At 51.8% G+C, this 11,411-nt stretch overlaps 1 protein-coding gene across 1 annotated transcript in view; it reads left to right on the top strand.

Annotated features, from left to right (window-relative positions):
* The window catches only part of DPYD (dihydropyrimidine dehydrogenase), a 322,055-nt gene that overhangs the window by 231,523 nt on the left and 79,121 nt on the right, over window positions 1-11,411 (top strand). Inside the window, 1 exon segment of the mRNA XM_015563508.1 lies at window positions 8,547-8,615. Within this exon segment, the coding sequence (XP_015418994.1) occupies window positions 8,547-8,615 (69 nt within the window).

Below are 11,411 nucleotides of genomic sequence, written 5' to 3'. Positions count from 1 at the left end.
AGCAGGAAAAATAATAAATGGCATAATTGTTTATACAAACGAAATTGTTATCTACTAAGAAAGCTCTACACAGATGACAAGCCAACAGCCCAGTGTCCTTAGGTGCCTATAGGCGCGCACCGTGGAGTCAAGAGTGAGCTGTGTTTCGGGTTGTGTGTCTGGCTTTTCTGTGGGCTGACAGGCGAGATTTTGCATTCAGAGGCTAATTGAATGAGAAGCACCAAATTAATATTATTTTGAAATCAGCATCAAGGAAGAATTTCTGTGCAAAATGCCAGAAAAGAGACGAAGGCACCGTCCTGGAGGGCGTGGGGGCGGGCAGCTGCCGTAGGTCACAGGGTTGGTGACTTCATTGTGCGATGCCTGATTGGGGAGTCGGTTTAGAGGAGAGCAAGCCGGACCTGTCACAGAAATCAGTGGGTGAAAAGGGGCCTATTCAGTCTGCCCCCCAGGCCCCCGATTCTTCCCGCTGTCAGGGAGACTCCGGGACAAAGCCGCACTCACCTGGGTCCTGGGGGCACTGTCAGCGCCATGCTCACAACTGACATGACCAGTTCCCCATGCTCTCCGGCGGGAGGGACGCAGGTCATTCTGTCCGCTCTCCTTCAGGATGATGCCGGGTCTGAGAGGCAGGGAACAGAGGCAGTCCCCGCTCTCCCGCCACCCGCCATCGTCCCTCCTGCCTCTGGGCCAGACTGCGAACCAGACAGATGATGAGCTGGTGGGAGGGCCACATGGTTACCTACGGACTCAGTACAATCAATTCCAAGCTGGCCCTGGCTGGTTTTGCTCAGTGGCTAGAGCAGCCGTGGGCAAACTACGGCCCGTGGGCCGGATCCGGCCCATTTGAAATGAATAAAACTATTGAAAAAAAAGACCGTACCCTTTTATGTAATGATGTTGACTTTGAATTTATATTACTTCACACAAACACTCCATCCATGCTTTTGTTCCGGCCCTCCGGTCCAGTTTAAGAACCCATTGGGGCCCTCGAGTCAAAAAGTTTGCCCACCCCTGGTCTAGGGCAAGGTGGCCTTAGCTTCACTCTGAAATACCACCGTGGGGGGCGGGGGAGGAGGGCAAGATGCGTCGGAAGTTTCCGTAGCCTTTCCGACAACCCCCACTCCCCTCTGGAATAGCTTCCCTCTCATCAGTATCCGTCCTTCCTTTTCGGTCCTCACGCGTTAAGCTGTCATGCTCCTGGGCTCGGACTGACACCTGTGTCTGTTAGCGCGACTTAATTCTCACCAGCAGCCCGGGCGCCGGAGCAGCCGGCGTTTACAGCACCCGCCTGACCCGGGCTGCCCGCGGCCCTGACGGCGCACCGTGCACAGAGAAGACCTTTTCTGCTACAGCACGTTTGATGGACATAGTTGATCATTTCTACTTTCCTTGTCCTGTTTTCTCCTGGGAAAATGTATGACACTTTCCATAGAAGGAATCACTTTATATCCATGAGAAGGAGAACCAAAGGCAATTTTAATGCAAAACAACAAAGGGAAATTGTATTTTGCGGAAAGCTAGCCCCAGCAAACAGCTAAATCGATATTTGGGATCTACTTTCCTGGTCCCTGCGTAATTATTAACACTTCACTCATCTAAAACCTCAGACACACATTTCCGTGCAGGGTATGCTCAAGGAAAAACAGGAGAAGGGAATGGCTCAATTATTGACCCCCACCTTCCATGAAATATGCCTTTAAAGCAGCGGTTCTCAACCTGTGGGTCGCGACCCCTTTGGCGGTCGAACGACCCTTTCACAGGAGTCGCCTAAGACCATCCTGCATATCAGATATTTACATGATGATTCATAATAGTAGCAACATTACAGTGATGAAGTAGCAACGAAAATAATTTTATGGCTGGGTCACAACGTGAGGAACTGTATTTATTTAAAGGGCCAGAAGGTTGAGAACCACTGCTTTAAAGTAAAGGGATTGGAGATCGGTAATGTCAAGATATTCTGCATAGCTCGTCCTTCTCAGAGAGGGAATCTTCTTATTAAGGAGTCCCAGAAGGGGAAGAGACAGGACTGCAGGGCGTGTGTGTGATATGTCCGTGTCCGTGCAGATGGACAGTTCCCACCCGGGGATTTCCCCCGAGAGATGGCGGCCCCGGTGTCAGCGGGCGGCGTCATTTACTCCCGGGCCCCCCAGTGCATGGATGGCAAGACCGTCCCCCTGCTCCCCGGAGACAGGGCGGGGGTTGTGATGGCTAACACCCCTGTCGCATGGGATTGGATGTTCCAGGTGGCTTTTAATAAGCAGCAGATTTTATTTCAATATGGGGAAAAAATTGAAATGAATACAGCATAACAAAATGGAATGAAAATCGGGTATTTAGAGACTGCTTTGCTTACTCTGTCTGGCTTTGTTAAAAGAAACCATGGGCCGACACGATTCTGCTGTCTGGTGCGATGGAGGTCGGGGATCACAGTTCTTCCCTCCTGGGGAATCTCAGCTCTTAGGAATGTCACGGCTACAGCACGTCCCCGGAGACAACCCTCTCCACAGACAGAGGCGTGGGCATGAGGGGTGAAGGGGGCGGAGCGTTAGGGCGGCGGTCGCCAAGCGGTGGCCCGTGAGGTCCGAAAGGTTGGCGACTGCTGGTTTGGAGGAGGGGTGCCTGGAGCCGCTGGTCGGAAAAGCCAGGTCCTCTTCCCTCGGCCTCCCTCGGATGCACATCACGGACAGCGCCCCAGGACGTGGGCGTCAGTCCCGGCCACGCTCCGTGACAGGTGAAACGTGCCGCTCGTTTGCCCGGGTGACTTTCCTGGCATTTCCCAGCGACCGTAAGCATCGGTGGGAATAACGCCCCGTGTATCCCGCGCCACAGCCCTTACGGCTGACCGACTGGTATTTGAATGCAGTGTGTCCTCTACCGGACATCGCTGTGTGTGTGCAACCAAGGCTGGTCACCGACGGAGAGAAAGACTGATTGTGCTATATTGCAATGTGAAGGGAAGGACTTCGCCTGGGTGGGACAGAAATTTAAGGCTCAGTTTGCATACGAGGGTGCTTTTCTTCCAGTTGATAGAATTTCGTGTGCGTGTGTGTTCGGGTTTGGCTGAGTCTTTTGGGTTCATGCGTGGCTGTGTCATTATAGAGTATTGGCATAGTTGATTGTAAGTGTACTAGTACATGTATACATGGTATCTATGTATGCTTTACTTATATGCTTTTGTTGTTTACATAAATAATTTAGGGGATAACTTTGTACATTTCACAAGTATAGTAAATCTTTCTAGATTGGTTAAGTAGTTTCTACTGAGAGACAATACTGCAGCAGGTTAGGATGGACGGGAAAAAGGAGGGGTTGCTCGGCCGTTTCCGAAGGCCTGCCTGCGAGGCTCGTGAGGGAGGGAGAGAAAATCACATGCCATGTTGTGACTGTTTCCTAAAGAAACAGCAGGAACCCCTGGTGCCCCGAGGCGGCTGGAGGAGACCCTGGAGGCTGGACTGTAGCTGTTTCCGGGCCGGAGAGGGGCCGGGCGGAGGCCCGGGTCTAGGCCACTTCCTCCTCCTTCCTCCCCAGCGGTCCCTCCTGGACCTCCGTCTCCAGGAAGAGCAGCGTGGCGAAGAGGAGGCGTCACTCGGTCTTTGCAATCTGCCTTCGCTCTTTTATTCAGTAAAAATGGAAGAGGTTTTTGTTTTGCTTTTATGCTTTCTGTTCCAAACACAAGGCCTGGGACCATTGGGCTTTTGTTCTTGGTTGTTGGAAACGGTAGCATATGGGAAACCTATTCACTGAATAGCGCTCACCATCATCACGGGAAAATGCATGAGGAGGATTGATGAGACAGGTGGGGGCCCGGGCTGCACCTGAGGCTCAAATCCTCACCCCGGGCTTTTATGGTATCTCCTCTGGCGATGCGCGTGGTGCGGGAGGGAGGGTACCCCTCCTCGCCTGCGTTAAATGATAGAAGAGTCGGCCCGGCCAGCGGGGCTCTGTGGTTGAGGGTCAACCTATGAACCAGGTAGGAGGTCACAGTTCAATTCCGGTCAAGGGCACCTGCCCGGGTTGCGGGCTCAATCCCTATTAGGGGGCATGCAGGAGGCTGCCGATCTATGGCGGATTCTCTCTCCTCATTGTTGTTTCTCTCTCCCTTCTTCTCTGAAGTAAAATAAAATAAAATAAAAATATGTTTTTGAAAAACATATTTTTAAAAAGTGATCAAATAATTGGAGGTGTTTGTAAATAATTCAGAAGGGTCTGAACTAAGATTTGTCTTTTAAATCAAATTATTCTGGAGGCTTCCTTTGCCTTATTTTAAGTAATTAAATCAATCAGGGCTGTGGTTTTACGGTGCCTTTTGAAAACATGGAGCAGTTATCAAAACAGAAGCATTTGATGACCCAGAACTGCAGTCTTAGACCTTTCTCCCACTCGTAAGGGTGCATACCTGTCTTCAGTACTCCCCAAGACGAGCGTATGCTTATAGATTTGTTTTCAAACCAAACTTTCAAATTGGAAAATGATACCTCGTAAGAAAAATGTATATCTCCCCTTAGTTTAGAGGACTGCAGACCCCAGCCATGCAATTACTTCTTTCTGAAAAACTGCTTTTCTCCTATTGGGAAAGTTTCGGTGATCATGTAATTATATGTGGGAGATGAGAGAAGGTTACCCAGCAAACACCTCATTGTTATTCCTTCAAAACAGCATCGATATTAACATCTGTGCATTCATGAGCAAGCCAGAAAGTGTGAACAGTGAGAGAAAAGGAACACTGAAGAGGAAAAATATACTTTCCTGTTTGCAAAATTTCAGTATGTTATTGTGAAAAAAAAAAAACCACATCAAATTTTAAGCTCTGAGAAGGACCTTCAGTGTTTGCTTTGAATTAGAATCGCCAGTGCATTGATTATAGACAAATGCGTTGTCTGTCGCAGTTGAAATAGCTAATATGCATATTGGGAAGCTTTCATGAAATGACTAATGAAGCAGAGAGACCTGTTGGTTTCCCCCGTATGTTTAACGAGGTGTGCACCATTGCACGCATTGTAAATATTAGTGCGTTTGTGTTACATTAGAAGCCCGTGAGTATGGCTTGAATACCATTTCTTGAGTTTAATTAGGGTACATTGCCTTGTGAATATCTTCATTTGCCAGGTAATGTGAGTTTAACAGGGCTGTGCTGTGCACGGTTTTATTGTTATGGCATGCAAATCAGGACCAAATGCCAGCGCATCCATCAGGCCGCGGCGTGAAGTGCAGACCGGAAAGGTCCCAGTCTCTGGAAAAGGTCCTGTCATCATTTCCGCCGTAAATCACGCTGCCAGGCTTCTGAGAAGGAACCTTTGGAGCTGACATTGGGGGTACGGAGCGAACCCTAAGATGTTTACGGAATGCGGGGAGCCTTGAGGTTGACTCCCGAGTGTCAGCACGGCGTCCAGGGAAGGGAGCCACTTCTCAGCATCCAGGCGGCGGTGCTTTGCTCGTGGAGGTGCATCTTCTCTGAAGTAGGAAAGCAGAGCCCTGAGCGGCGTGGCTCTGTGCCCTTGACCAAGGTCGCCCACGTGGGCAGACGCGGCAGCTCAATGGAGGAGGAGGTGGCCCCGGGGCCCAGACCTGGGAGCCGTCCCCTGTGCCCAAGGGCTGACCATGGCGAGGGAAGGGGGGGGCTGACGGGGAGGAGGCAGAGAGCAGAGGAGGTGAGGCTTTCCTTTCTTCACCCACCTGCCTCTCCCTCAGCACCTTCCCCGCCGGGACCTGTCTCCAGTGGGCGCCGAAGGAGGTGGCTCTGGGGAGGGGGCGATGGCTGAGTCACTGCCCGGTGGACAGACGGGTGCACGGAAGTGCTTGTGTCTCCTGCAGAGCGTGGGTCAGAGAGCCCCGGCTTGGGGTCCAGTCACACCTTCTTCCCCGAAATCAATAAAAACAAATTTTAAAGAAAGAATGTGTACGAGGTGACACTCAGAGCATCGTGCACAGCCCCCGGGACACCCCAGGTCCCACGTGGCCACGGGTGGACGAACCCGGGGAGGAATGAGAACGCGGGAGACGCAGGGAGAGGTGGCTCCAGGGCTCCCGGGAGGGGCTTCCGGAAGCTGCAGGTGAAGGCAGATGCTGAGGAGAGTGGAGGCTGAGGAGTTTCTGCCTCGTTTGCCAGGATCCCTGGGGCCGGGAGCCGGTGAGCAGACACGGCGGGCGCACAAACGGGAGAACAGTGCCCTGCGAAGGGGCCAAGGCAGAGGGAACCCAGCTGCTGCTGTGGAGCCCACAGTGGTGCCCCCCCCCACCCCCCCATCTGGTGGAAAATAGGTCCGATTTTCTATGGAAACTGCGCGTATTGTCTCACTTTCATGTGATGTTTCTGTGTTCGGAAGATTTGGATAAGCAAGGCATTCATGGCTCCGAAATAAAGGATTACGAAATGACAGCTTTCAGAACACAGTCCCTTTTGCAAACATGAAGTCAGCGATGGCCACATGTGAGCTCTGAAGAGCGTGTGAGCTTGACTATATATATGTTGATTTTAGAGAGAGGAAAGGAGAGAGAGAGAAACATCAATGATGAGAATCATGGACCGGCTGCCTCCTGCACGCCCCCCACTGGGGATCAAGCCTGCAACCCGGGCCTGTGCCCTGACCGGGAATCGAACCGTGACCTCCGGGTTCAGAGGTTGATGCTCAGCCCCTGAGCCCCGCCGGCCGGGCTGGGCTTGACATTTAATGCCCGCGCCTCCGTGTCTACGTTTCAGGGAAACGGTGCCAATCCCACTTTCAATCTGTTTGTATTTAGGTGCAGAGACCCTGTAAAATGTGCATGTTGCACAAGTAATGAATATTTAATAAGCAGATTTTCTGAGTTTAAATGTCTGTGAAAGCCACTTGGCTCATACGGAGTTTTTTCCTTCTTGATGTAATCCCAGTGGTGTTAGCAATGATTTGGTTGTTTGCCAAAATCTAACCCCTCCACAGGTAATTGACAGGTATTCACCTTTGTCACCTGGCAGCTTTTCTTACTTAAAAATGTAGGTCGTCTCCAGGTGGAGCTGTTGGGCGGGTTTCCAGGGCAGCTCCCAGCGAGTTCCCGAACCGCCACTGCCGGTAGGAGGCCCAGGCTCGGAGAAAATGGGAGGTTGATGAGGTCGCCTGCCTGTGACCCATTGGGAATTCTATGTTCTTCACCTTAATTTCTGATCTGCAAGCTTTCTTGTAATTCCAATTTTTTTAAAAAAAATCATTTTATTTACTCCAGAAAGAAACCTATATATATAAAGACCTGGGCGACCTTCAACCATCCGACCAGTAGCTATGACGCGCACTGCCCACAAGGGAGCGGACACTCAATGCAGTAGCTGCCGAGCCATGGTGACTTGGCAGCTGCGGTTCTCGGGTGACGCACCCCGGAACCAGAGAGGAGGGAGCCCGATTCCAGGGTGCATCACCCGAGAACTGCCCTCTTGCAATCTGGGACCCCTTGGGGGATGTTGGAGAGCCGGTTTCAGCCGGATCCCCGCAGGCCCGGCCGAGGCCCCCATCAGGGCAGCACCGGGCCTTGAATGTGATTATAAAAACTAATTGGACCGAGAATTGTCATTCTTTAAACGTTTGGAAGGATGACCCCACCACCCACCGTCTGCTGCCTCATTTCTCGGTGAACAGACCCCCAGACCCTTCGGAGAGATTTGGGGGTCGCTCCTCTCACCTCTTCCTGTCCTATGCCCGCTGTTGGGTCCCGGCCGACTCCTGGCCCCGCGTCCCTGACATCCTTCCTGTAGAGGGGTCCTGTGTCACCAAATCCGTGACACTTCTCTTGCCTTACACCCGTGGCGGCGGCAGCAGGCCTCCACTGGGGGGCGTGTTTCGAGGTGATGCAGAATAAACTCGGCCAACGGACGCCACGTAGTGTCTTTCCCAGACCCGGAAGCCTTCCACTGTGTCAGCGATGCTATTAATAAACACTTGTGTGTCGGTGCATAATTTAGACAGCCCTTCCCCTCACACAAATATATGTAATCCCCTTGACCGCCTTCAGCGGTTGGCAAAGTCAGTATCGTTTTCCTCTTAAAAATGAGAATGGCGAGGGTCAGAAAAGTGAAGTCATGTGTTCAAGTCTTCAAAGACAACGGAGGGCCCCGGCCCACGTGGCTCAGTTGGTGGAGCATCGTCCTGTGCACGGAAAGATTGCTGGCTTGATACCCGGTCAGGGCACATGCTCAGGTTGGGGGATCGATCCCCGGGGCAAGGGGGTGGGAGGGGGGCATGTGCAGGAGGCAACCAGTCGATGTTTCTCTCATACATTTCTCTCTCTCTTCCCCCGCATCTCCCCCCTGCCCCTCTCCCCCTTTGCCTTTCTCTAAAACATTCCCGCAGGTGAGGATTAAAAACAGATAAGTGAGGAAGTCTCTAGTACAAGCCAGAAGTCCCAAATCTCAGCCTTTGCTTCACTTAGAATCTGTGTTATTGAATGGTTTGTCTTTCAACGGATGCACAGCTAACCTCACCTTGTACTTTACCATTGAGCACACGCACATGTGGAGACCGTGTGCCCTGGTGTGTGCAGTCGTATCTGAACCGTGTTCTCTCCTCTTTCTGAAGGTCCTCATCGCGAGCATCATGTGCAGCTACAACAGGAACGACTGGATGGAGCTCGCCAGCATGGCCGAGGTAACGCAGTCCTCTCTCTTCTGTTTCTTCTCTGCTGTTTTTATCAGCTGTAAATAAAGCGCCCCATGACAGCAAAACTGAATGGAAAATGGTAACTCAAAAAAAAAAAGTTTCTATTATCATGTTCATTAGCAGGATGGAAATGGAATTTAAAGGGACTCTATCCCATAAAAGTGGTCCCTGGCATTTCAAAGGCTGCCTAGAAACCCTTTCTCCTTCGAATCCATTTCCTCTTGATTTGCATAGAAAGCAAAACCTATAGAGGATGGAAGTCGTGATAAAACATAACGCCACCCTGGAGAGGCACACTGGATCTTACCTCACCTTCAGGCAAGCTGGTGTGACAGTAGGGAAGAAACTGTGATTACAAAACCCTTGAATACTTAAAATGTGAAAGGTCCCGTTCAGTACCATTCACGTGTGAATACGCACAGGCCTGGGATGGTGGGACCCACGCTCCTGAGCGGGCACCGGTGAGCGGGGTTTCTGGAATGTCGGGGACGCCTGCCCAAACGCGAACAACTCCCCACGGGTTCAGATTTGTTTTCATTTTATTTCTTTAAATATATTTTTATGATTTCAGAGAGAAAGGGAGAGGGAGATAGAAACATCAACGATAAGAGAGAATCGTGGATCAGTTGCCTCCTGCACGCCCCCTACTGGGGATGGAGGCTGCAGCCCGGGCCTGTGCCCTGACCAGAAATCGAACCGTGACCTCCTGGTTCATAGGTCAACGCTCAACCCCTGAGCTGTGCCAGCTGGGCTCAGATTTGTGTTTTAAACAGAAAAAAATAAAAAAATACATAGTTAGCATTATACGCTATCCTGAAAGATACTCCAGACAGATTGAGCTGGGGTTCTGGAAACCGCTCAGACAGGAGAGTAAATCTGACCCCACTTATGAACTAATGCCTCTACATCATAGTCAGGAATGCGGATTGTGCAGTTTATTTGGACATCTCAAAACTGTGAGGGGAAATTACTTCTGGGACTCGGGGGCTGAAATTAGACGTGATCCGTAATCGGCTCCCTGAACTTGGGCGCTGGGTCCATTTTCTACATGCATTTACCTAATTGAGCGTGAAATCCTCCATGGAGCCCGGGCCTGGCGTGAGCTCGGCCAGCGTTAAGCTGACCATGATGAATCGCTTTACACGCTGCCGGCGTCCCGCCCGTCCGTACAACGGAGGCCGTAAAAAGAGGTCCTTTGGTCGGGAGCCTTTAAATGAGCGAGTTTTACTCTGAAGAAGTCAAAAGCCTTTGTGTTGGTAACACACTCACCGGCTTAACGATGTTTGCTACACATCGCTCACATTTCATATCTGTTTCTTTTTTCTCCTAAATATTTTTTTACTGATTGCAGAGAGGAAGGGAGGAGGAGATAAAAGCATCAACGATGAGAGAGAATCATTGACCGGCTGCCTCTTGCACACCCCCCACTGGGGACCGAGCCCACGGGCCTGTGCCCTGACCGGGAACAGACCCGTGACCTCCCGGTTCATAGCCCGCTGCTCCACCACGGAGCCTTGCTGGCCGGGCCTGAGCCCTTCACTGTTAAATGTATTTACACATTGCCAAAGCAGCCCCGTGAGTCACCTCCGTGGCGTTTCACTGGTTAGAGATGAGGAGCCAGGGCAACGGGGAGGGAAGGACTCTGCCCCAGTGCACACAGCGAGGATGTGGGGAACGTGGATTCAAACCCACGACGTCTGGCTCCAGCATCCACACGACTCACGTGCACACCCTTCTCCACATGGAGAAGCGGAGGAGGCGCGCCCTTGGGGAAGCACGTTGCCTGCCCCTGCCCTCGCTGAGCGCCGCCCGGTGCAGGCATTCGGGCGATGCAGAATCAGCTGGGCGCAGCGACTGCACCCAAAGGCTCCTGACTGACCGGGGTCGAGGTGCACGGCACACCCCGTCCCGGTTAATTCGCCATCTCCTGCTAATTCGGCAGTTCAGGCTCCCGGCGAGCGCACTGCCTGCTCAGGCGCCGGCGTCTATGGGAGCGGCATCTGAGCAGAGGCCCGAGCACCCCTGTCCCCGGGTCACCTGGGGCAGGTACCTGCTCCTGAGGCTCACATGCTGTCAGAGGCCTCTCCGCTGTGTCCGCCGGGCGGGTGTTCGTGTAGTTCTAGAATCCTGGGGGACTTTCTGATCAGTCACTGAAGAAAACTTTAAATTGGGTTGGTGGTTTTACAGTATTTTATTTTTAAAATTATTTTTAAATATTTTTTACTGATTTGAGAGAGGGAGAGAGATAGACACATCAGTGATGAGAGAGAATCACGGATGGGCTGCCTCCTGCATGCCCCACACTGGGGATACAACCTGCAGCCCGGGCCTATGCCCTGACCGGGAATTGAACCGTGACTTCCTGGTTCATAGGTTGACGCTCAACCACTGAGCCATGCCAGGCAGGCTACAAGATTTTAATTTAAAGTTTAGAAGGCTTAAGGATGTCAGGTTTTCTTAACATACTGTCCCAACACCAGCCACCGACTAAGTGATCTCTGTTAAGTCACAGGAGTGGGAGGCTGTGGGCTCACAGTGCTCTCACATGGCTGGGTTCTCACCCTCCCCTCAGCTGCAGGCTGTGGGACAGGGAGCAGGGCACTCAGACGCCTTGTGCCTCAGTTTCATCTTCTGTGAAATGGGAAGAATGACAGATCCGACTGCAGAGAGCCTCGCACAGCGTCTGACCTGTTGCTCCTTGCCGTCATGGCTGTGCTGGCTGATGGTCAGCGCGCACTTGTACTTTAGGAAATGTGCATCAGGTGAATATGTGAGCCAGTGCCC

This window comes from Myotis davidii, unplaced genomic scaffold, assembly GCF_000327345.1.
Source record: "Myotis davidii unplaced genomic scaffold, ASM32734v1 scaffold217, whole genome shotgun sequence".
NCBI classification, from domain to species: Eukaryota; Metazoa; Chordata; class Mammalia; order Chiroptera; family Vespertilionidae; genus Myotis; species Myotis davidii.
This window is presented reverse-complemented; position numbering and strand designations above follow the sequence as displayed.